Here is a 22,597-nt window from a genome sequence, read left to right on the forward strand (position 1 = left end):
GTCCCAATGGTCCATACTCTAAGCTCATATATCATGATGGCATGGTTTATGAGGGGTTAGATTGACTTTAGGCTCATTCTTGTGCATAAAGGCATTTTGGTAATTACGTAAGGTTGCATATGGGATGATGAATAAGGTCTCTGGATTAGACTAATTGATTACTTAGATGGCCCTATGTGGTTAATTAATTAATTAGGACATGTTTTGGGCTAGATTAAATGACGTAAGCCTTAATGGACTTAAGTGACTTAAGCTTAGTGCAAAACCCTATAAATATCCTCTTAAATGGTTAGAGTTTCTTAATGACTTTCAGTTAGTCGGCTTCCACCTCTAGAAAGAGAGAAAGAGAGAGAGAGAGAGAGAGAGAGAGCCAAAGTTTCCTCTCTTTCATTGCCCACACTTTGGAGTGCCAAGATCGTGGTTCGTCGAGTAAAAGATCTTAGGTGTACAAGACCTCCAAATTTTTTAGGCATGTTCTCTATCAGATAGATTTTAATTTGGGAATATCCAAATCACAGGTATGAATTTCAAACCTCTAGATCTTTATTCTAAAATGGTTTTGAAGCCATTATTTTCCATTGCATTAGATCTAGAGATCCCTAAAAAAAATACATCCTACAAGATTTAAGGCATGGGAACAGAGTAATCCAGGGTTCCCAATAACTGGTATCAAAGCCCTAGAGTAGGTTCTAGCATGTTAGATCCCTAACAAGGTATGTTAACTCTATTTTGCAGGGTTTTTTTTCTTTATCCCATGACCCCTAAGAATAAAAAATAAATTTGTAAACGAATGTATGTTTATTCATCTTATGTCCTAAAGGGAAGAATGAATGTGATTAAATTATTATATATTGAATCTTATTAGTTTGATGTGATATCTTGTTTTCTCTTTCTCTAGATTGGGTTGTACACCCCATAAGGGGTATAGGATTTTTATTTAGTTGTAAAAAAAAAAATCTTTTCAATAGATGGGTTGTAAGCTCTATTATAAGAGCATAGGAATTTTTATTATTATACAAATTTTGGTTTTTTATATCCATCTATGGTAACCCAAGAGAAAAAAAAGAAATCTTGAACTTTCTTTTTGAGATTCTCCTCCTCCAAAGAGAGAAAGAGAGAATGAGAGAGAGAAAGCCAAAGTTTCCTTATTTCCATTGCCCACACTTTGGAGTGTCAAGATCATGGTTCATTGAGCGAAATGTCTTTGGTGTACGAGAGACCTCCATATTTTTCAGGCATGTTCTTCATTGGATGGATTTTGATTTGGGAACATCTAGATCACAAGTATGAATTTCAAATCTCTAGATCTTTATTCTAAAATGGTTTTGAAGCCATTATTTTCTACTATGTTAGATCTAAAGATCCCTTGGAAAGATGCATGTACCCTACGAGATCTAAGGCAAGGGAATAGAGTAGTTGAAGGTTACTAACACATCCAACCCTCATGTGCTTTTTTCCATGATCATTAAAGGATATGGGATGTGGATTAACCTATGGAAATCAACTTGTCATTGGTAAGGCCTACATTCTTGGATTTTAAAAATTCATTCAATTGCTAACCTGTTTTTAACCCATAAAATGTTTTATTAAACATTAACTTTTTGACTTGTCCCAAAATATTTTTTTAGGCTTGGATGGTGTTTTGGACTTCTTAAAAGAATCAAAGAATAATTTATTTATTTTTATCTAAAAACCCTTCTCCAAGTTTGTTTAACAAATTAGTTTGCCCAAGTGTCCATATTCTACCTTGTTTTTTACACTCAATATTTTTGTAAATTTGTACTCTCTCCTAGGTTTCTAATTGTTTTTAATATTTTTTCATGTATAGTAGACTTCTTAAATAAGATTTTAACCTAATTTGCTTTCACTCAAAAATTATTTTCTAAGCTTTTGAATTAGTTCCACCTTTCTGTGCTTGTTGTGTTGACCTGAATTTGAAGTTTTGAAATATTCTTTGAAATTTGGGATAATTGGTGCATGTTCAAGCCCCCTTAGAAATATTTCATGTGTTCTATACACATTTTTTATGCTTTGATTTGATTTTATCTCACCTCTAAACTTGCTAAATAATTCAATCTTTGCATGATGTATTGTTCTACCCTATTTCTAAGTAATAATATGTTTGGTTAAATCTAGGATACTCTATTCATGTTTAGGCACTTTGGGCTTTAGGGTTGTAAACACTTTGAGTGCATGTTTTAGATTTTTTTTTTCTTGATTTTATCTCATCTCTACTATTTTATTCGAATTTATTTTTTAAATACTTGCTTGTTGTCCAATTTTTGTATATTTGGTATAAACTTGCTAATTCAGTCACCTTTTGCATGAATTTGACTTTTTTTTACTTTTGATTTATATTGTAGACATCTTTTTACATGTTGTATGAGCTCTCCCTTGTAACTTGATTCTCCTTTACATATTTTATTTAGATTTATTTGTGATTGTGTACCTACTGCCGAGTTCTAATACTTGTGCATGATTAAAGTATATTAGTTTACTTTGCTCCTAGTTTAGCTATATTTGACTCTTGATTTTGGTTGTGAACATATTGTATATATTCAGAAACTCTTGTTTTGATATTATATCTCTTATTTTGTTTGTGGGTTAACCCTCTTTTCCTTGTATATGCACATTGCCCCATTTTGGGCATTTTTTAGGTACTCTTCCTTGTTTATTTGCTTCCTTTGATATGTATGTCATACTTTGAGTGCTCTTTGCCTTTAACTCTCCATCACCATTGTCTAGTTATATCGTTGTTTGTTATCTCTTGGTATTCATTAATCTATTAGTCAATTGTCTTAGTTCCCTACACTTGTTAAATAGAGACCTTTTTTTAGGGCTTAGAGGGATGTTACCCTATAGTACCTTCCTAATAAGTAACCTGACCCTCGAACTTGGACTCAATTTTCATAGGCATGTTTTTCCTTCCAAAATGAGTCACTTTTAGGGTTTTTTTAATATTTTGTTTTCCCTTTTAAAAATAAACAAAATAAGTGGTGACTCTAACATTTTCAAAAATTAGTTTTTCATAATAAAAAAACAAGTCTCGCTATCGAGTGAGGACACATGAAAAATATGGATTCACAATAGAACTACCCACTACAAAGGCATAAGATACCACCTCCATATGATCTTTCTCTTCAGTTGTCTTATGACACTTATCCTAAGAAAGACCCATGCTTGAAGGGTAACAAACTCTTCTTGGAGTCCCATATCATGCCCTTAACTAAAAGGTTGTTAGTGTAAGTGTCTTTAACATAGTGCGATTTTCCAATTCTTGCAAACCCTAAGGACCTTAATTTCAAGAATAGATCTAGGCAACTTGCATACTAGATGCTCTTCATTCTTGGCTATGAAGACGTCTAATTGCATTATATAAATGCTATCAAGATAACCATTCAAGAACACCATTTTGATACCCAATTAGCATATCTCATCATTTTGATGGATAAGAGTACTTTGATGGATTTGAGCATGGCTACCAACAAAAAAGTTCACATAGTCGAAGCAATGTTTCAAACTATAACCTTTAACTACAACCCTAACCATATAAGTCTCAACTTTTTAAAATTTAAATAGAATATCCAAATAAATTTGATGGAATAATTTAAAATTTAGTAGATTTTCAACGGACCAAATTTCCCCCAAATAATTCAAAATTTGCAGCAAATAATCTACCTAATTGAATTGGAAGACAAATATTCCCTATGCCAGTCAATGCCCAAAATAAAAATAAAAAATAAAATGAAAGCTAGCAAGATAGATATTAAGCGAATCAGGTAATGTAAATGGCGTAAACATCTGCCAAGAACTGAGGACACATTTGCATGAATTACAAGTATCATTTTTCATAAACCCCACAATGATTTACCATTTTTCAACTCACAGAAGGATCATTTACTTCAATATATAAATAGAAGATGGCCCTCTACCTTTTTTTTTTTTTTTTTTCTTTTTTTCTTTTTTCCTTTTTTGTGGATCTTTTCCCTTTTCCTTACGGTATCACAAATTTGTTGATTAAAAGAAACACTGTTGCCTGCTTGCCTCCCTTTTGACTCCCTTCAGAAAGCAGCATCCTAGGGTGTACATGTGGATCTTACTCTCTTCCCAGACTTCATGGGTTTTGACTCTTTCCTTTCTTCGACTTGTTCTTCTCCTGCATCTTCTTTTTCTTTGCTTCAGCAGTAACCCAAGTGTAATCAGAAGGAATAGCAAACGGTTCTTGAATGTTGTCTATCCTACTGCTTGAACCACCATTGGAAGAAGAGGTAGGGCGTTGGTAAGGGGCCTTTATCCACTGAAACCATGATGAACTTGAGGACTGCATCATGGCAGGGCTTTCTGGGCCTGCAGCAGAAGGGCTTGAAGGGGGTGTTGTAAACTCATCCACCGGCTGTAGTTCTTCAAACTTTGTAAATGTAACCAACACTCTGATGGTAGGAACCACAGGAATTGCAACCTGGATATAACTATAGAGGACTTCTTAGCAAATAGACAAATACAGAAATACAACAGCCAACCCAAGAAGCTGCTTGGAAGAAATAATAATCACAGGTAAAAATTAAAAAATAACAAGACGCTGTATACAAATTTTGGTAGCAAAACAGGGTTCAATGCTCCTTCCTACAACACCATGCTGGAAAAACCGCTATCAGGTAATTCTGTCATATAGAACAAAAGAAATTGAAGCATACATGCAATGGCTCTATTTGACAACTAGGATGAGGATGTCCAATCTCCAAGGGGAAAAAGGGAACATAGTAACACTGTATAATCAGATTTGGATTTCAACAATCAACACAGATGCCTGACCAACTTGCATTGATCCATTCAAGACAGAAACTGGCATGGGACTTCAAAACTTTTCAATCTCATTAACAATTAACAATCGTGATTACAATGACCGGTCAATGGATGAAAACTAAAAATTAAAACTAAATGAACCTTCTTCTTTGTGAAATATCTTTTCTAGTCACAGCACCATACAGGCGTACACTTCTTGAACTCTATCATGCTTGATTGGAATTATCTTAAAAATTTAGCATTCCAAATTAACTCTTAAAGAGCAGTCAACAATTCAAGAATCACTCAGGAAAATCTTGCACAGTTCATTAGGGTTAGAAAACCCAATCCTATACAGCAATTTGTATAATAATTATTTGTTCTGAAGCATAAAAATTAAAAAGAATTTATTTGAGGCACTCTTCAGATTTTTCCTCTCCTATTTAGCACTTTCAACTTTGTACCAAAACCTATCATCTTACCACTCAGCAGTGCCTCATCATATCCATCAGGCCCTGTCATGTTGATTTGTGGCCCTCTCAGAGACTTAAAATAATCTGGATGCCAATCTGGGTGAGATTTCAGATTTGATTTTGAAGTGTGAATTGAAGCTATAAATTTTCTTAGGTAACTTAATTTTCTTATCATCTTAAAAAAAAAAAAGATCTATAAACCAAAAAAATAAATAAAAAAAAAAACAAAAAATTCGTATTAAAAACAAAACAAAACAAAAAATCCAAAATGTTGTCAATGCACCAGGCAAAGGCAAGGCTAAACAAGAGCAAGAAAGAAATCATCTATAACATAAAACCATCTACAAGCTCCATCATTCAAGGATGACATGGTACTGTTTCACATGATAAACCAAAGGAACATACAGACCTCCATGAAAGTGTTATCTAGAGCATGGATAACACTAAACTCTCCTACTATTGACCCAAGACTGCAAATGAAACTTATGAGGGAAAATTTTGTCACTATTTGAAGAAGCATGTGGTCTTCTACTTCAAATTAAGAAACTATTGCCTGAGTAAAGGAGTAAAGAAGGCTATTAATTACACTACTAAGGTCTGATTTTATTCAAATTGTAGATTCCAGAAAAACTAGAAAAAAGACACGAAAGTGGATTGAGGGTTCAAAAAGACATGACAACCTATAATTAGGCAGAGGATATGGCCTTGAAAGTTGTTGACAGCTGTTTAGTCAAACCTGTGTAGTCAGATTTCAAAGGTTTGCTGGATAGGAGTTCAAATTAAGGCTATATCCTCAAATTAAGAAACTATCGCCTGAGTAAAAAAGGCTATTAATTACACTACTAAGGTCTGATTTTATTCAAATTGTAGATTCCAGAAAAACTAGAAAAAAGACACAAAAGTGGATTGAGGGTTGAAAAAGACATGACAACCTATAATTAGGCGGAGGATATGGCCTTGAAAGTTGTTGATAGCTGTTTAGTCAAACCCGTGTAGTCAGATTTCAAAGGTTTGCTGGATAGGAGTTCGGAATTTCTTAATGATTAATCTACCTTCTTTATGTCATTTCTGCATATCTTTCTTCATCCCATACTCCCGTACAAAATTTGGTTGACACTCTCTCGGACAATGATTTGGCACTAAAGAAGATAATTTGAACCTCATGCTCAAGGATACATCTCTCCCATCCATATGGTTTTTATCAGATTCCAACATGGATATTTTTCTCACAACTCACTGCATCAGAAACTCTTTCTCATAATGTTACATTTTCAGATCATTTATCTTGCTTCTCTCCACAGCATCAAGTGGTACTCACTCATTCTCCTCTTTTTTTCCATCCCTATTGCATATTAAGCCACCATCTTTATAATGTAATAATGTATTATCACCAAATTCCAACAAATTCAATACATATTAGTCTCTGAAGGCAATGATCTTAAAGCACTTGCAATTAAGAAGATCCTTGAAGCCTCCAAATCATCTCTGAAACTAATACACATTCATCAAAAACCGATGCATATGATTTTTACCAGCTGATCTTTATCAGCACTCCCAGGTTGCATTGCCAAGAGAATATAGTTTCAATCCTGGTCAATCACAAAACTCACTGGAAGTACTACTTTTCTCTTATTAAAAAAAAAAATCAAGACTTAGGATTCCTTTTTTTACATTTCAACACTTTAGAATGACAAAAGAGTTGGAATGAAAAAAAAAGGAATTCGAAGTCTTGATTTTTTTATTTTTTTATTTTTTTATTTTTTATTTTTTTTGTAAAAGAAAATACCAATAAGTGAGTGGATTTATATATATAGGCATAATAATAATAACATTTATCCTTTAAAATAATAAAACAAACTAAAAGGTATATTTTGAAATTAGCATGTGTAGCAAATAGGATATGGAATTGCTGTAGTGCCTATCTAATATCCAATGGATATTATTTATCTCTAATTTTGCATTGGTACCCTAGCATAAAACTTGTTATCATGCTTGGGCTACATTATGTAATCCAGGGTTACTTGTTTAACTCCTTCCAGTAGGAATGTTTTTTTTCTTTTCCCTTTTTTTGTTCTGATAAGTAACTCTTTTCCCCAGTTGGGAATTGAACCTAAAACCTCCCACATTGCCAACCCAACCTATTGCCACTTGAGCCAGCCTAAAGGGCATTTTACAGGGGAATGTTGCTTCCCAATATATATAGACATATACTATTTGGATTTTTCTTATTGGTTGTGTATCATTGTCATTCAACCGAAATTTTGTATTTCTGATGTCAATGGAGAAATATTGATACAAAACCAAGAACAACACTGGTTTACTCTGAACCATAATTATCAAGCAACAGTCAAGCCATTATGCACATGCCCACTAAGTCTATTCCCAGTAAACATTTCCAAACTCTAGATGAGAGCCTGAAGGCCTGGTCATCAGATCATGCTGGAATCCAAAAAGGAAAATGCATTTGTATTTCAGATCCCATTTTGTAGTTAGCTACCTTTGTTCCTCATCACAGAGATATGCCCTCAGCATTTCCATGTTTTTGTTCTAATTCTCCTTCCTAAATCTTAATTCATGGTAGTTGCCAAAAAGAGAGAACATGTTTCAACAGAATTACTTAGTGGAAAGTCGCTAATAGGCATCAGGGTCACAAGGTCTAAATGCTAAATTACTTCCTAGTAAAACTGTCAAGTATTTGAATACTTGTCTGGTTGGTAGGAGATCACTGAAAACATGTTCTCCCTCTTCACCAACTTGGTATTAACACACCTTTCTTCACTATGATTTAATCAATATGTTTATATTAAAATTCACAAGTTAACTACAGACTACAGGGGGTAGATTTTAAAACAATTTAGTTTGGTTAAAATTCAGCAAGTTGGCATCCACAAATGGGTAGGAATGAAATGAGACTTACAACTACAATTCTAGTCCTTGAAGAGATTAGTATGGCAATGGTTGATGCATAAGGTCATGGCATAGTTATGATTAGGAATGATGCAGTCAAGACTGAAAATTTCAAGCATATGAGATGGTATTTTGTATAACAGATCTGTGCTGAATGTGTTATCTCTAGGAATACTCAATAGTACACAATTTTTAAATTGGTTGTTGAGAAGAAAGAACTATACAATGATCCAGTTGCATTATCAGCTGGTAGACAATCAACTACTAAACTATAACATGACCTATTAGTCCAAGTAATTCCAATCTGTCACAGTTGGATGCAAGTCAAAAATTGGTTTAAAAAGGAAATCAGGTTGGTACTCCATCAGATAGATGATCTATTCTTTAAAGTATCAATCCAACTATGGTTCCCTATCCATAACATCATTTTGGTCCAACTTCAATATGAAACTACCTGGTCCCATTTGACTTCTACTGGGACCAGTGGACTCAGGAATTGACCAGTGCACTTCCAAAGACTCACAAATCATTCTTTTTGTTTTTCAATTTTAGGCCAAATAAACATAAGACAAAAGCAGCCTACCAAAACACTAAAATTAATACTCAATTTTGGGGCTATTGCTACTGCATGCAATCAAAACAAAGCATAGGTGATGGTGACTGCCTTTAAAGTTCAAGCTTTAAGCAGAGGATATTAAACCACAAACTTGTTATCAAATAAATCAAATCACAGAATCTATGGGTACAATGAAGTAAATTCTGAGAAGAATGGACAAGTAGTAAACAGAAAACATTGTAAAGATATTCTAGGTTATGAAAGGGACCTTTATGCATCCTTCAGGTATTCCAAGCTAGCAGAAATCTACGATTATATAACCATGTCTGAATCTCTAATACAAATCAAGCATTAAAGCTCTCAGTGAGCACCATAATTCTATCCAATTCAAAGGGACGCTCTTGTTTCTTAATCCCATTCCCATGCTCCCAAATACTGAAGTCTATTTATGTACCTATAACTTTTAAGCATTTCCTGCTAGGTATTCTTTGTTGTAGAAAAACAAAGCTATCAGAGTACCTAGTAAGAAAACTTTGTCCTCAAGGGAGTAAACAATTTGGAGATCTGGGTTCATACTAGCTGAAGCTAAGCTTAAAATTAGTTCAGTTTGGTTCACTAGTTTTTGCCCATTCATGAGCTTCAGTAGGCATCATTCATATGGATAAATTAAGCCAACCTCAAAATTTAAATTATATATCCAGGTATCTATTGGTAAAAAGGCTCGAAGGATGAAGAAACCAAGAAGTGAAACCATTTTGATGAATCATGAGACGAGAAACATTTAGCAGGACATTTATGGCACGTTTACTAAACTTCAAAGCAAAGGGGATCATAAAAAAGGGAATCAGATAAGAGAAAGAAAAGGAATGAATGGAAGGGAATCAGATAAGGGAAAGAAAAGGAATGAATGGAAGGGAATCAGAATCAGCAATTCCACCAAAGAGTTTACTTACAAAGCAGGAAACAGAATCAGAATGAAGTTGTTTGCCTTTGTAGTATTTGCTAATTGTGGACCAAACATAATGAAATGTGTACTTTTGCCCTTATGCACATAATTTTCCCTATTATCATTAGAGATTTAACAACAAATACTATTTTAAATAGAGATTTTTAAAAAATTCTATTTTAATGGAATTTAAAATGAATAAAAATTATTTTTTTAATATTTTCATTTTTAAAAAAGGATTTTCATTAACTTAAATTATGAAATTATCTTTTAAAATTAAAAAAAAAAAAATTGTTATAATTATGGTTTTGAAGCATCTATGATTTTTTTCCCTACTTCTTTTAAAAATATGCTCCACTAGGCAAATATTTATTTTAAGGGTTTATTACACTTTACCCCTTTAACCTATACCATGATTTGCACATTGTCCCATCGAGTTCAAAATCTAGTAATATACCCTTCATGTTTTATAATTGCACCCAATGTGCATTTTCTGAGTCACGACATTACATGTTTGGATGGAATGGCATGTGCTCTCCACGTGATCGAGGGCACAATGGTCATTTTTTAATAAGTGAGGGCAAAAGGGTCATTCCATTTTTAACCTTAATTTGTAACCCTCCTCTCCCCGTCGATTGTTTCTTACCCTGTTGTTGCAGATGAAGCCCCAAGACAAAGCCCTCCTCCCCCAAAGAAGCTAATGAAGGGCTCACATCAAAGAGAAGATATGGAGTTACGGTAATTTTTTTACTTTCAATTATTTAATGGGTAGAAGCATGTCGAGAACGGGGGTTAGGGTTTTGTTTTGATCTTTCAAATAATTTAAAGAAATTTTAGGGAAATTTTGGGAAAATAAAACTCAGTCAAATTGAGGGTTAGGGTTTCATTTGATGTTTCAGAAAAGTGGGGGAAATTTGAGGATTCTTGAGATTGAGAAATTATTTTGGGGAATTTTCAAATTTCCACCCTATGGACAAGGAGAAATTATGTGGGGTTTTTGGCAACAGCTTTGTGGAATTTGGATTTTAAGGCTTCGAAGGGAAGGAAGAACAAGGGAGGAGGGCTTCAGCTTGGGGGACGGGGGAGAGGAGGGTTGTAGATTAAGAAAAAAAATGGTCATTTTGCCCTCGATCACGCTGAGAGCACATGTCATTCCGTCCAAAAATGTAACATTGTGACTCAAAAAATACACATTGCATGCAATTATAAAGCATAGAAGGTACATTGCTCGATTTTGAACTTGAGGGGGCAATGTGCAAAACATGGTATAGGTTGGGGGGGTAAAATGTAATAAATTCTTATTTTAATGGTTTTAAATATTTGATATTTATTTTAAATTTTTAAACATTTAAATCTTTATTTTAAAATATTTAGAATTAGAGGGAGGGGCATTTAGGTAATTTCAGATGGAGAAATTTTGATTCTCCATCTTTTGGAATACGTTTCTTTGCTTTTGAAGGAGAATCCCGTTCCTCCAATTGGAGGAATGGGTTTCTCAAGTATTGGTGGGGCCTACTACATTTCATTCCCTAAATGCCAAAATGCAAGTAAACAAAGGAAAGGGAATGACTCCTTTCCTTCGATTCCTATGGAATGAAGTAAACAGCCCCTCAGTGACAAGCAACCCTGTCAGCATGATTGGACTTAACTAAAGGAGAAAAAAACCACAAAGGTAATGCATGTAAGATGATTCCCGCTAATTTCAAAACAAAAAATCCTCACTGTAGAAGGATTAAAACACCTAGAGCTAGAGATGAACAAAATATGAAAAGAAATAAGTGTTCCAAAAAAAAAAAAAACACAAAGGACTTGCTCTAAATCAAAAGCAAATATGATGCCTTAGAAGCAAAGATAAAATAGTCCAAAATTGCCCTTGAGACCTAACTACGGTAAAGGAATTGATAAGATGTAGGAGGAGGTTCTAGGTTCGAGTCCCAATAGGGACAAAAAAAAAGAAAAAAAAATGTTCCATCCAAAAAAAGAACAGAAGAAGACCCAACAATTACCTGAAAACCACGGAAAGTAGAAAAGAAAAGAACTGATTAACACTGCGTAGTATCAAATTCAAAGCAATAGGGTGGAGTTTATTTGCAGCAAAGAAGGTATTTCATCTAAACCTAGAGGAATTGATAAGATGTAGGAGGAGGTTCTAGGTTCGAGTCCAAATAGGGACAAAAAAAAAGAAAAAAAAATGTTCCATCCAAAAAAAGAACAGAAGAAGACCCAACAATTACCCGAAAACCATGGAAAGTAGAAAAGAAAAGAACTGATTAACACTGCGTAGTATCAAATTCAAAGCAATAGGGTGGAGTTTATTTGCAGCAAGGAAGGTATTTCATCTAAACCTAGAGGAATTGATAAGATGTAGGAGGAGGTTCTAGGTTCGAGTCCCAATAGGGACAAAAAAAAAAGAAAAAAAAATGTTCCATCCAAAAAAGAACAGAAGAAGACCCAACAATTACCTGAAAACCATGGAAAGTAGAAAAGAAAAGAACTGATTAACACTGCGTAGTATCAAATTCAAAGCAATAGGGTGGAGTTTATTTGCAGCAAAGAAGGTATTTCATCTAAACCTAGAGGAATTGATAAGATGTAGGAGGAGGTTCTAGGTTCAAGTCCCAATAGGGACAAAAAAAAAAAGAAAAAAAAAATGTTCCATCCAAAAAAAGAACAGAAGAAGACCCAACAATTACCCGAAAACCATGGAAAGTAGAAAAGAAAAGAACTGATTAACACTGCGTAGTATCAAATTCAAAGCAATAGGGTGGAGTTTATTTGCAGCAAAGAAGGTATTTCATCTAAACCTAGAGGAATTGATAAGATGTAGGAGGAGGTTCTAGGTTTGAGTCCCAATAGGGGCAAAAATAAGAAAAAAAAAGTTCCATCCAAAAAAGAACAGAAGAAGACCCAGCAATTACTTGAAAACCATGGAAAGTAGAAAAGAAAAGAACTGATCAACGTTGCGTAGTATCAAATTCAAAGCAATAGGGTGGAGTTTATTTGCAGCAAAGAAGGTATTTCATCTAAACCTAGAGTCCTGGAAAGTAAAAAACCAAACTGGAGAAGCAGAAAGCAGAGAGGAGTGATGCCCATACACATTTGTTCCCTTCCATACACCTAAACTCAGAATCCTAAACATAACCCAACCGTCTTCAAGCTCAACCCACTTAGCAATCAGGATTTGGAACCCGCATGCAATTTCATAAACAAGCTAACCTCCAGTTGCTTACAAGTGGCTCAATTCATAGGACAACCCTAATCATCTCATATTCTTACCCTACAATTTATGATCCGTACCTAAGCTTGAAATCATATTTTCAAAAGCAAAATCACTAACTAGACCATTATCACAATGCTTAGATGGAAAAGGCTCAAGTACAAAAGCAAGAAGAAAGATATTGACAACATAATCATTATTCTTGTCTGTCATTAAACAGTTCGCCTAGGACAGACCAAGAAAGAAATTATAAAGATGCCTAAACCATTCTAATTATGGCATATGCTCCAGTAAATATGACTCAACTGGTCATACTCAGGGCAACAATGAGGACACAAACCCTCAACAATTCAGTTTAGTCCTGTTCTAACCTTTTTTTTTTTTTTTTGATAGGTGGCTCTAGTTCAAACTTATATGAGCATTTTGGGTACCCAAATTTTAAGTCTCCTGTAAGGCACACATTTTGTTTAAGAGAAGAAGATATTGCTGGGTCAAAGGACTAGTAATGTAAGAAACATGTAAAGGAATAAGATGGGCAATAAAAGGGAACTTAAACGAATAACACAATTAGTTCCCACACTCATATTAAAATCTAATATTGTATTTATAGCTGGTCCAAAAGTACAGATCATAATTGGGTCCAATACTTGCATTAATTTTCAATGGACCTAGACCACCAAACCATATATCCATTGCAAGACTTGAACCGTACCAAACTCTACTAACAGAGGATCAGTTAATTGAATAAACGGGTACCAACCATGACCCTTCACAAAAATATATGGGAGACCAAATTCTGAGCTGGGAGAAACTCATATCCTCCAAAAACTGCATCCCAAATGCTCATTTTCTTAAGAAGCCTTTTTGGCTCCGTCCTATCCAACTGACTCTGTCCATGAGCTGAAAGTATATACATCACAACATGGTTCCTAGAAATTCAAATTTCCCTCGCATGATCTAATTCACACACACTCAAGATACCAGCATGTTTAAAACCTGCAGCCCTCTGCCCCAAAGAGAATGTCTCACAACCATATAAAAGCAGGAAGACAACATAGCAGCACTAGAAAGAAAGATAAAAGGACATTTTGTGTAAAAAAGGCAATAGGTAAGTTGAAACAACATAAGTCAAACAACCAATAGAAGGTAAAGACATTTAGCACACTTAAAGTTACACAAAAATAATCATAGAGAGAAAACTAGAATAGATAAAAATGCAACATACCTTGACAGGGAAAGTTCCCATTGGAAGTTTTGTTGTAAGCAGTTCTCTTAGACGGCGAATTGCCTTAACCTTGTTAGCGAGAATGTCAAGCAATGGCAGAAGTTCCTCAGTTTGTAGTGGGAAGCTTGGGGAAAGCCAGAGTGTAGGCCTCAATCCTTTCTTATACTCATTCTCACGGCCTCCGTCCTTGCGCCTACCTCCACTTTCAGAAATCATAGAAGAAGATGTTTTGCTATCCCTTCCTCTCCGGGGTTCATCTCCCCTCACAACAATTTCCACAGAATGTCTTCCTGGTTTGCTCTGGTTTATTGGAGAATCTCCTAATAGATCACTTACCTTCTCATCCACACAGAGAGAACTTCTTGGTGGGGCAATCTTCTTCTGCCCTTCCTGTTTAGAATCTCGTTTCCTCCAGCCACCAAACCATCCTTTCTTTTCCTGCTTCATCTCCCCATTTCTACAACCATTCACCTCTTCAATAGGAATCTCCCTGTGCTCATAACAACTATGGCGATGCCCAATTATCCCTTCACCATTCTCATTTGTCATATCTGATGAATCCAATTTAAGAGCAACTTCAAGTTGCCTTCTTTCATCTTCTGTTAAAATATCATCAAGCTCCTCATTCTCCACTTCATTTTCATTGCACGAAGAGAAGAATTCATCATCTGTCATAGCCCCTGGAACTCTCCTGGACTTGATGCTCACAACAACATTGTGCATATCATATACCTTTGCTCTCCATGCACCCACCATTTCTGTTTTCTCTTGCCGTCTCCATGTCAATTGAGGCAAAAGAACTGCTTGCGTCACATCAATCCCAGGCCTGAATATATTAGTCTGAGACATTGCTGCCACTTCCTGCTGAACCTCTGCGTCTGTTGCCGGAGAACCAGCACCATCCAAAGCATTCATCACCTCCTTCTCCTTGTGTACGATCATACAGAGTGATCCAGGAGGGACCTTTCCATCCTCAGAACCATCGCCCAGGAAAAGTATACTTTGATCTGATCTCTGAATTCTAAAACCATCAAAACCAGCCAAAGTCATATCTGCCCTCAAATTTGCACCCCTCTTCCAAATTTTGTAAGTATCTGAAGGGGCAATCCTTGAAATGAAAGGAATCACAGAACTCTCAAAGTGGAATGTAATTTCCATGTAGAAATCTCTCATCCTTCCCATAGTTGCTACCAAGCGAGGCAACCTCCTACACCACTTTGCCCAAGCCAATGGTTGGTAATGCCTAACTATGGTCATGGCAATTCCTTCTTCCCTATTACAGATTGCTTCCTGGAGAGCACTCCAGCCTTGTTCATTTTGCAAGCTCCAATCTGCTCCAGCAAGCATAAGCATTTCAGTTGCAGTATTGTCGCCAAGTTTAACAGCCAAATGAAGAGGGGTGTCTCGGTTTGGAACATCACGCCGATCAATCACAGCAGAGATGGCTTCAGCCTTCTCTTCCTCAGCCAAGGAAGCCATTTCAGTTTGAACCTCATTCGGATTACAAAGCCTAGGCAAACTCGCTAATATCTTCCTGAGACTGGCATAATCTCTCAAAGCAATGGCCTTGTGAACAGGGCTATGGGTATATTTTGAAACGTCGATGCCCGCCATGCCTCAGGAGGATAGAAGACCAACCAAGATTAGTATACACAACCAAAACCCAATTCAGTCATCCAAAAGTACCAACAATGAAGAGAACAACCAAGAACCAGTCTTCCCAAATGAATAAATACTAGGTCTGATCCCAAACCCAATTCAAATCTCAACAACCCCAAGCAGTCGAATCACCACCAGAACCTATAAAACCATTCTGCGCCACGCTATTGAACAATTGAAGCAGACCCAGTTTACAATTAGTCTGCAGAACCAAATGTTCCTCCCAATCTTCCCCAGAAATGAGACAACTCTGTTCAAATTACACCCAAATAACACCAAAGAAGTAGCAGAAAACAGAAGAAAAGTATCAGGGTGTCGGCCCAAATCAAGATCCAGGAGGTGAAGAAATCTCACCTTGTTCTTCCTCTATGACCCCTCCAAAGAACCAAGATTGCTCCAACAGGGACGCAGACACTGAACCCCACCACCCCTCTCCCTCTATGCCCTCTGCACATAGAAAAAGAACTAGAGATCCCTGTGATCCAATCCAGATCAGACAAACCTAAGAACATGCATGTGGGGTGTAAAATAAAATAAAATAACCAAAAAGGAAAAAACGAATAAGAAAATAGAGGAATCACATAAAGAAATCAATGAAAGGGGAGAATCAAGAAAGGCACACAAGAAAGCAACAAAGCCCCACCATACAAGCAAAGGAAGAAGGAAGCAGTTTACATTGAAAAGGAATAAGCATAAAGCCTAAAGCCTAAATGGAGAGAGAATCAAAGAAATAGACTGAGACAAGCATGAGAGAGAGACGGAGATACCTTTTTTGCTAACTTCCCACCTCTGCACTAGCCTGAAAGAAGAAAGGTAAGAACTTGAGAGGGGTTTTGAGGGTTAATTGTGAAGGTAGTTGTGGTGGGAGCTTGGAGTCGGAGGATGAACAAAGTGAAGACGCTTCGTATTATTTTAACCCCCTTTTGTACTTTTAACAGATAAGAACACACACAAAGATTTGGAAAAAATATGAGAGTCAGAGGGACAGAGGGTCCAAAATGGGAAGACTGCATGTGAGGGAGGAAAGTGAGAGCCTCCTTTCCTTTTTTTCCGTTTCATTTTTCCTTTTATTTTTTTTTTTTTTAAAAAAAAAACAAAATTATTTATATACATTAGTCTTTGTTTTTTTTTTTCATTGTTATTGAAAATGTCACTTATTAAGGTTGTTTTTATAAGATAAGTAGGGCCTGCTGTCTGGCTGACTTGGATGCTCCGACCCGACCCGACGCAACCCACTCACTTGGAGTTTGTATTTGGTTTGGGTGGGCTGATTGATTGGTCTTTAAAACCATGTCTGTTACTGTCTCATGCGTCAATTTGATTTGAAGGTAGATTGCAAATAACTAAATATAATAATTTTGTTTTGAGTCTTGTCTTTTTAAATTAGGCGTACCTCTATGAGTCAGTTTTCTTACACTTTTCAAGGAAAATCATGAATATTGATAAAGCATCTCATTTGGATTTCTTGTTTTTTATTTTTAAATTTAAAAATTATAATATAAAAATAGAACATCTCATATAAAAATATAGGGTTTGTTTAGTTTCTATTTTTAAGTACTGTTTTCTGTTCTTAAAAACAAAAAACATAAAAAACTTATTTGGGGAAGGGGTATGTTTTTGTTTTTTTATGTTTTTTGTGTTCTAAACACCATTTTTTTTAGAACAATAAAAAGATATTTTCATCGTTTTTTCACTATTCAAATAATAGATTATTTTTCATATTTTTTCTTCTTCTTTTTGTGTTTTTTTAGCTATTTTTTATGTTTCCATAAAGGTGAGTTCCACCCAACCACCACACTCTCACTCGTAAACTTTTTCTTCTTCCTTAAATTATTGAAATTAATATACTTACACATGATGATAAAGTCATCATTCGTTTAAGAAAATTATAACTAATGTAAAATTTTCAAAATTAAATAATTTTTTTTAATTTAAATGAGTTGTGCATATAAAAACTATTTATATATTTATAATATCAAGTTAATGGAAGAAAATACTTTATTAATTAAAAAAATAACTTTTAAACATGTTTTTTGTTTTACTTATTCTAAATTTGTTTTTTTTATTAACTCAATCAAACATGTTTTTTTATTTTTAATAACAAAAATTGTTTTCCAGAATTCAGATTCCAAACACAATTTAAAAAAAAAAAAAAAAAAACATAAAAACCTGTTCTTAAAAACTGTTCTCAAAAACTATTTTCTAGAGCAGTTTTCAAAAACAGCAACTAAACAGGCCAATAGATTTACCTCATTTCCTTTAGAATCACATTTTGAAAATTTTAAATCTGAAATCAAATTTTTGATATCTTTATAAAACATCTTGTATAAAAATATAAATTTACCTCATACCAAATCACTTTCCAAATTTTTTAAATGTGAACTTGTAAAATTTTTTATATCTCAGTTTTCTTAAACAATTTTTAAAATTATTACCTTTTTAAATATTGTTGTATCTTATATAAAAATTACCGTTTTTTATTTTCAAAATTAAAAAATAGTAGTGAATGATATAACAGTAAAGAGAATTGGGTTGGTGGGTGGTTTAATGTAATAGGGCTCTCATATTTAACCTACTTTGAGCTTGCACTTGATTAATTGTTATGATTGCGTTTATTTCCTCTTTGGCGGGATAACAAAGTCAATGACATGCAATGATAGCAACCGTTTTTGTTGATCATTTTCATGAATTTGAAGCATCCATTTCCCAAAATTAGAAAAGCTCCTTCAATATTTTCCTTTTGGGTTGGTTTAGCTTGTGAGTGGGGATTATGATTAAGCACAAACCAAAAGTAACCAAGTTTATGAATTTGTCATTAAGTTGGTTTGGAGTTGGATATATATATACATGATTCCAAGCCTAGTACAAGCTGCAAAATGGTTTTTGCCATCTTCTCAATCTCTCTCCATTCCATTCATCTATCAAAATCATTTCTCATTGCTGCAATTTACGTGTAATTAAGTTTGACCACCCTTACCATTCATCATTTGGAGAAAGTTGTTAGACAATTATTAATAATAATAAAAAAAAAAGGGGGTGGGGGGTTATTTTCAAAAACTGTTTTTGTACCTAAATGGTACCTTGTGATTTTAAAACACGTCTATAAAATTAAAAGGGATCTATACTTATATAGTATTAGAAATTTCTCAACACCTTCTCATGGGATCAAACAAACCCTCATATCAAGGTTAGTGATCGACTTTAATACCATTGGTAATAACTCGCACTAAATCATGTAAATATGATCTAAATAACCTCTCATAACTTTAAAACACGTTTACAAAGTTAAAAGACACTCATATGATTAAAATATAAGTTGTTACAATTTTCAATCCTTCAAAACAAAACAATAAAATTGCAGGTGCAAAATAAAAAAATAAAATATAATTTTTTATTTTAAAAAATAAAAAATAAGGTATTATCAAATAATTATTTTTATTTATTTTTTATGATAAAAATATAGAAAATAATTAAAAATAAAATTATTTTTAAAATACACTTTTAAAAAATGTTGAATTCGAAAACATTTCTTAAATAAAGCCTTAACAATTTCTCGAGGTAAAGGACAAGCTTCATGGTATACAAAGATGGAGAATACTGAATGTAGAAATTGTCAATCTACAGTCAGCTTTAGCACGGGTAGCAAGCAGTACCATTCATGGTACTAAAGCATAAGTAAATTATTAGTACTTGTAGTCCTTTTTCTCCTGCAATCCTCCAATCTTAACCCACCATTATTTCTGTCATTTTTTATACTTCTATTTTGATGATAATGTACATCATATTGCATAAAAAGTTTTGGTTTGATGCAAATGAGCTAATAAAGTATACTCAAAGTTGACTAATGGGCATAGGAGTTATCTTGCAATGTGGGAACAAATCCACATTTTTCAGGAGGACAAAATGACCCAAAACCATGATATTTCATGTATATGTACGCTCATACATGCATAGGAAAAACCAACATTTTTCACCAATATATTTCGGTGTTCGGTAGGCGCACTAATATTTTGGTGCCACGTCACTCCCATTTCTTTTTTTTTTTTTTTTTTTTTTCCATTTTTCCCCCCAAAAACTCTTATAACTAGCCTAGGCCCAACTCGCACTCATACCAACCCAACACCAGCCTAGCATGCGCTGCACGCGTATGAGCCTTCCACCACTCCAATGTCATGAATTATCGATGTGGGATTCCAATAATTGGAACTTTTAAAAGACAAGGGAAAATCCAAGAGGAAAGGAATAAGGGGGCGCTCACAATCCCCCACGTGTGTGTGTATATATATATTATAAATTAATCATAATAAAATTATTATAAATAAATTAATTTTGGTTATTGTGACTTTTATATAATAATTATATATAAAATAAATATTAATTTTTGAATAAAATTATCAAAATTTTAAAATAAAAGAATACTTATACAAATTATCATTATTTTTAATGTCATTAAATACATCCAAATTAGATGAATATGCATAGAATATGTTTTCAAGTTATAAACATTATTATTAAACATCACAATTGTACATATATCATCATTTATTTTTTATCATTTAATATAATTGAATTAAATGGGTCATGATTTTGATATAAAAAATATTTTTAAATTAGACATGTTATAATCAAATATCATAATATTTGATGTAATTTAATAATAAACGTACATTTATAAAATTCATATTTTTTATCGATGTATTTGATATTATTATCAAATATGATAAATTATATCATACTGTGGACCCCGCATTGTGGCTCATGCGCTTCCACTCGATAGCAAACTTGATCTTTATTTTATTTTGTTTGATGAAAATTTGATTTTTAGAAAAAGACTTAGAGTAACCAGTTATTTTTGTTTTATTTTTAAAGGGAAAAACAAAATAAGAAAGAAAAACTCTAAGTGTGACTCCTCAAGGAAAAAAACGGGTTTGTGAAAAACCGAGTCTGGGTCCGAGGGTTAGGTTACTCATTGGGAAGGTACGGTGGTGAGCCGTAACACCCCTCTAAGCCCGTATACGTACGACCTCTACTAAACGAATTGAGGAAATTGTGGCAATAAATTAATTAATTATGGATATCAAGAAAAATAATCAATATATAAGTCATGGTGAAAGTTAATATGCACAAAAACAATGATGAAATCTAATTACAAAAATGCATAAAATAAATAATAAGAGAATTATGCAAAATGATTGATTGAATTAAATAAATAAAAGATATTAAAAAAAGGTTTTAAAGAAATTTCAAAGGATTTTATTTAAAAAATGATTTTGAATTAATGATTTCAATTTATTTACTTACAAAAAAAAAAAGAATCAATTTATTTTCTCAATTTCAGTTATATTCAATTTTCAAAAAAGCTATTTACACTTATTGTATCAAAAGAATTTATTACAAAATTTCAATTTGGGCACAAAAATTATTTTTACTTGCTTTTACTAGAAAATAATGAATTTTTACAATTTTATTTACAAAAGTATTTAAATTCATTTTCATTTAAAAAAAGTGATTTTTACAAATTATTTAAAATGACATAACTTTATTTGCAAAAGAAATTTTAATTAAAAAGAAAAACAAAGATTTAAATTCTCTATTTCTGAAAAACACTTTTAATCCCATTTTAATTAAGGAAAAAGAATTCATTCGAAAAAATATTTTTAGACAATTTTACTAAAAATTAATATTTGGAACAACTTTATTTACAAAACAATTTTTGAACAATTTTTATTAAACAAAGAAATTTTTGAACAATGTCATTAAAAACAATTTTTCGAATTCTATTAAAAACAATTTTTTTGGATTTTTCTAAATGCATTTTTCTGAATTTTTATAAGTAATAAAAAAAACTTTCTTTTATTAAAAATAACATTTTAAAATTGTTGTTTTTATTAAAACACATTTACTGACTTTGTCCTCTCATTTAAAAAAAATTTATAGTTTGTTCGATGTTCAATTCTGCGCACACTCAATAAATATATATGAACAAATATTTACAAGAACTAATAAAATTAAACCAAATAAAAGTGGAAAATAAAATATGTACCCAAATAAATTTACAATAAGTTTCATGTGTCATCAATTCGTACTTAGCTAAAAAGATTGCAGAATGGGTCCATGCAAAAACAAGAATAACACAGATGTAAATATCCAGAGATGTATAAAATCACAAACAAATATTCAAACCCAAATTCCAACTTCAGATTAGTCCCATAAATTTCGTCAATTAAAATGAGTCCAAATTACTATAGTTCTTAACCCATAACATCCAAATTAATAACAAAAAATACAAACACAATCAACCAAACCTAAAATGGGATAAATTAAAATAAATTCTACTAGACCTAAATTTAATATTTCATAATCTAAGCCTAGTTTAATATACACCACAATTGTCCCATGTCCAAATTAAACAATTCAAATTGGCCAAGCCCATATCAAATATTCAAATAATTCAACAAATCTCACCCACATTATGGGCCCCAAAATTCATATCAATTAACAAGCCCACATAAAAAATACATAGTCAAGAGAAATAATATTCCAAGTACAATCCAATAAACCCAAACAAATAACAACTTAACAATAGGCCCAAGTCCAAATAAACAATATGCAATTGATATAATCCAAGTATCCTCAAATTAATCACCAAATACAATATGCCCACAAACCCAAATTAACAAATCTCAAATTAATTCACTAACGATAAATTAAATCAAATTACGTATTAATCTACCCACAACAAATCAACCTCAAATTTCATATTAATTCAATAATCCAAATTTCACAAACAACAATTACTATTAAAATAAAATAAAATAAAATAACAACAATA

General features: G+C 33.2%; 1 protein-coding gene across 8 annotated transcripts; it reads right to left on the bottom strand.

The window, feature by feature from the left end:
- Positions 1-3,740: 3,740 nt before the first annotated feature.
- LOC100263242 (uncharacterized) lies at positions 3,741-16,871 on the bottom strand. 8 transcript variants are annotated; one of them, XM_059736984.1, is made up of 4 exons: positions 16,533-16,871; positions 16,120-16,240; positions 14,107-15,906; positions 3,741-4,469 (listed from the first exon to the last, which is right to left on the bottom strand). In XM_059736984.1, exons 3-4 carry the CDS (start codon positions 15,718-15,720, stop codon positions 4,404-4,406), a joined length of 1,680 nt encoding a protein of 559 aa, XP_059592967.1. In that variant the 5' UTR covers positions 15,721-15,906; positions 16,120-16,240; positions 16,533-16,871; the 3' UTR covers positions 3,741-4,403. The 8 variants fall into 8 exon arrangements, with proteins under 8 accessions (XP_059592967.1, XP_059592961.1, XP_059592966.1 ...); XM_059736978.1 differs by having other exon boundaries at positions 3,741-4,459; positions 16,533-16,828; XM_059736983.1 differs by having other exon boundaries at positions 16,120-16,212; positions 16,533-16,806.
- Positions 16,872-22,597: the final 5,726 nt, after the last annotated feature.

Source organism: Vitis vinifera, chromosome 5, assembly GCF_030704535.1.
Source record: "Vitis vinifera cultivar Pinot Noir 40024 chromosome 5, ASM3070453v1".
In the NCBI taxonomy this organism is placed as follows: Eukaryota; Viridiplantae; Streptophyta; class Magnoliopsida; order Vitales; family Vitaceae; genus Vitis; species Vitis vinifera.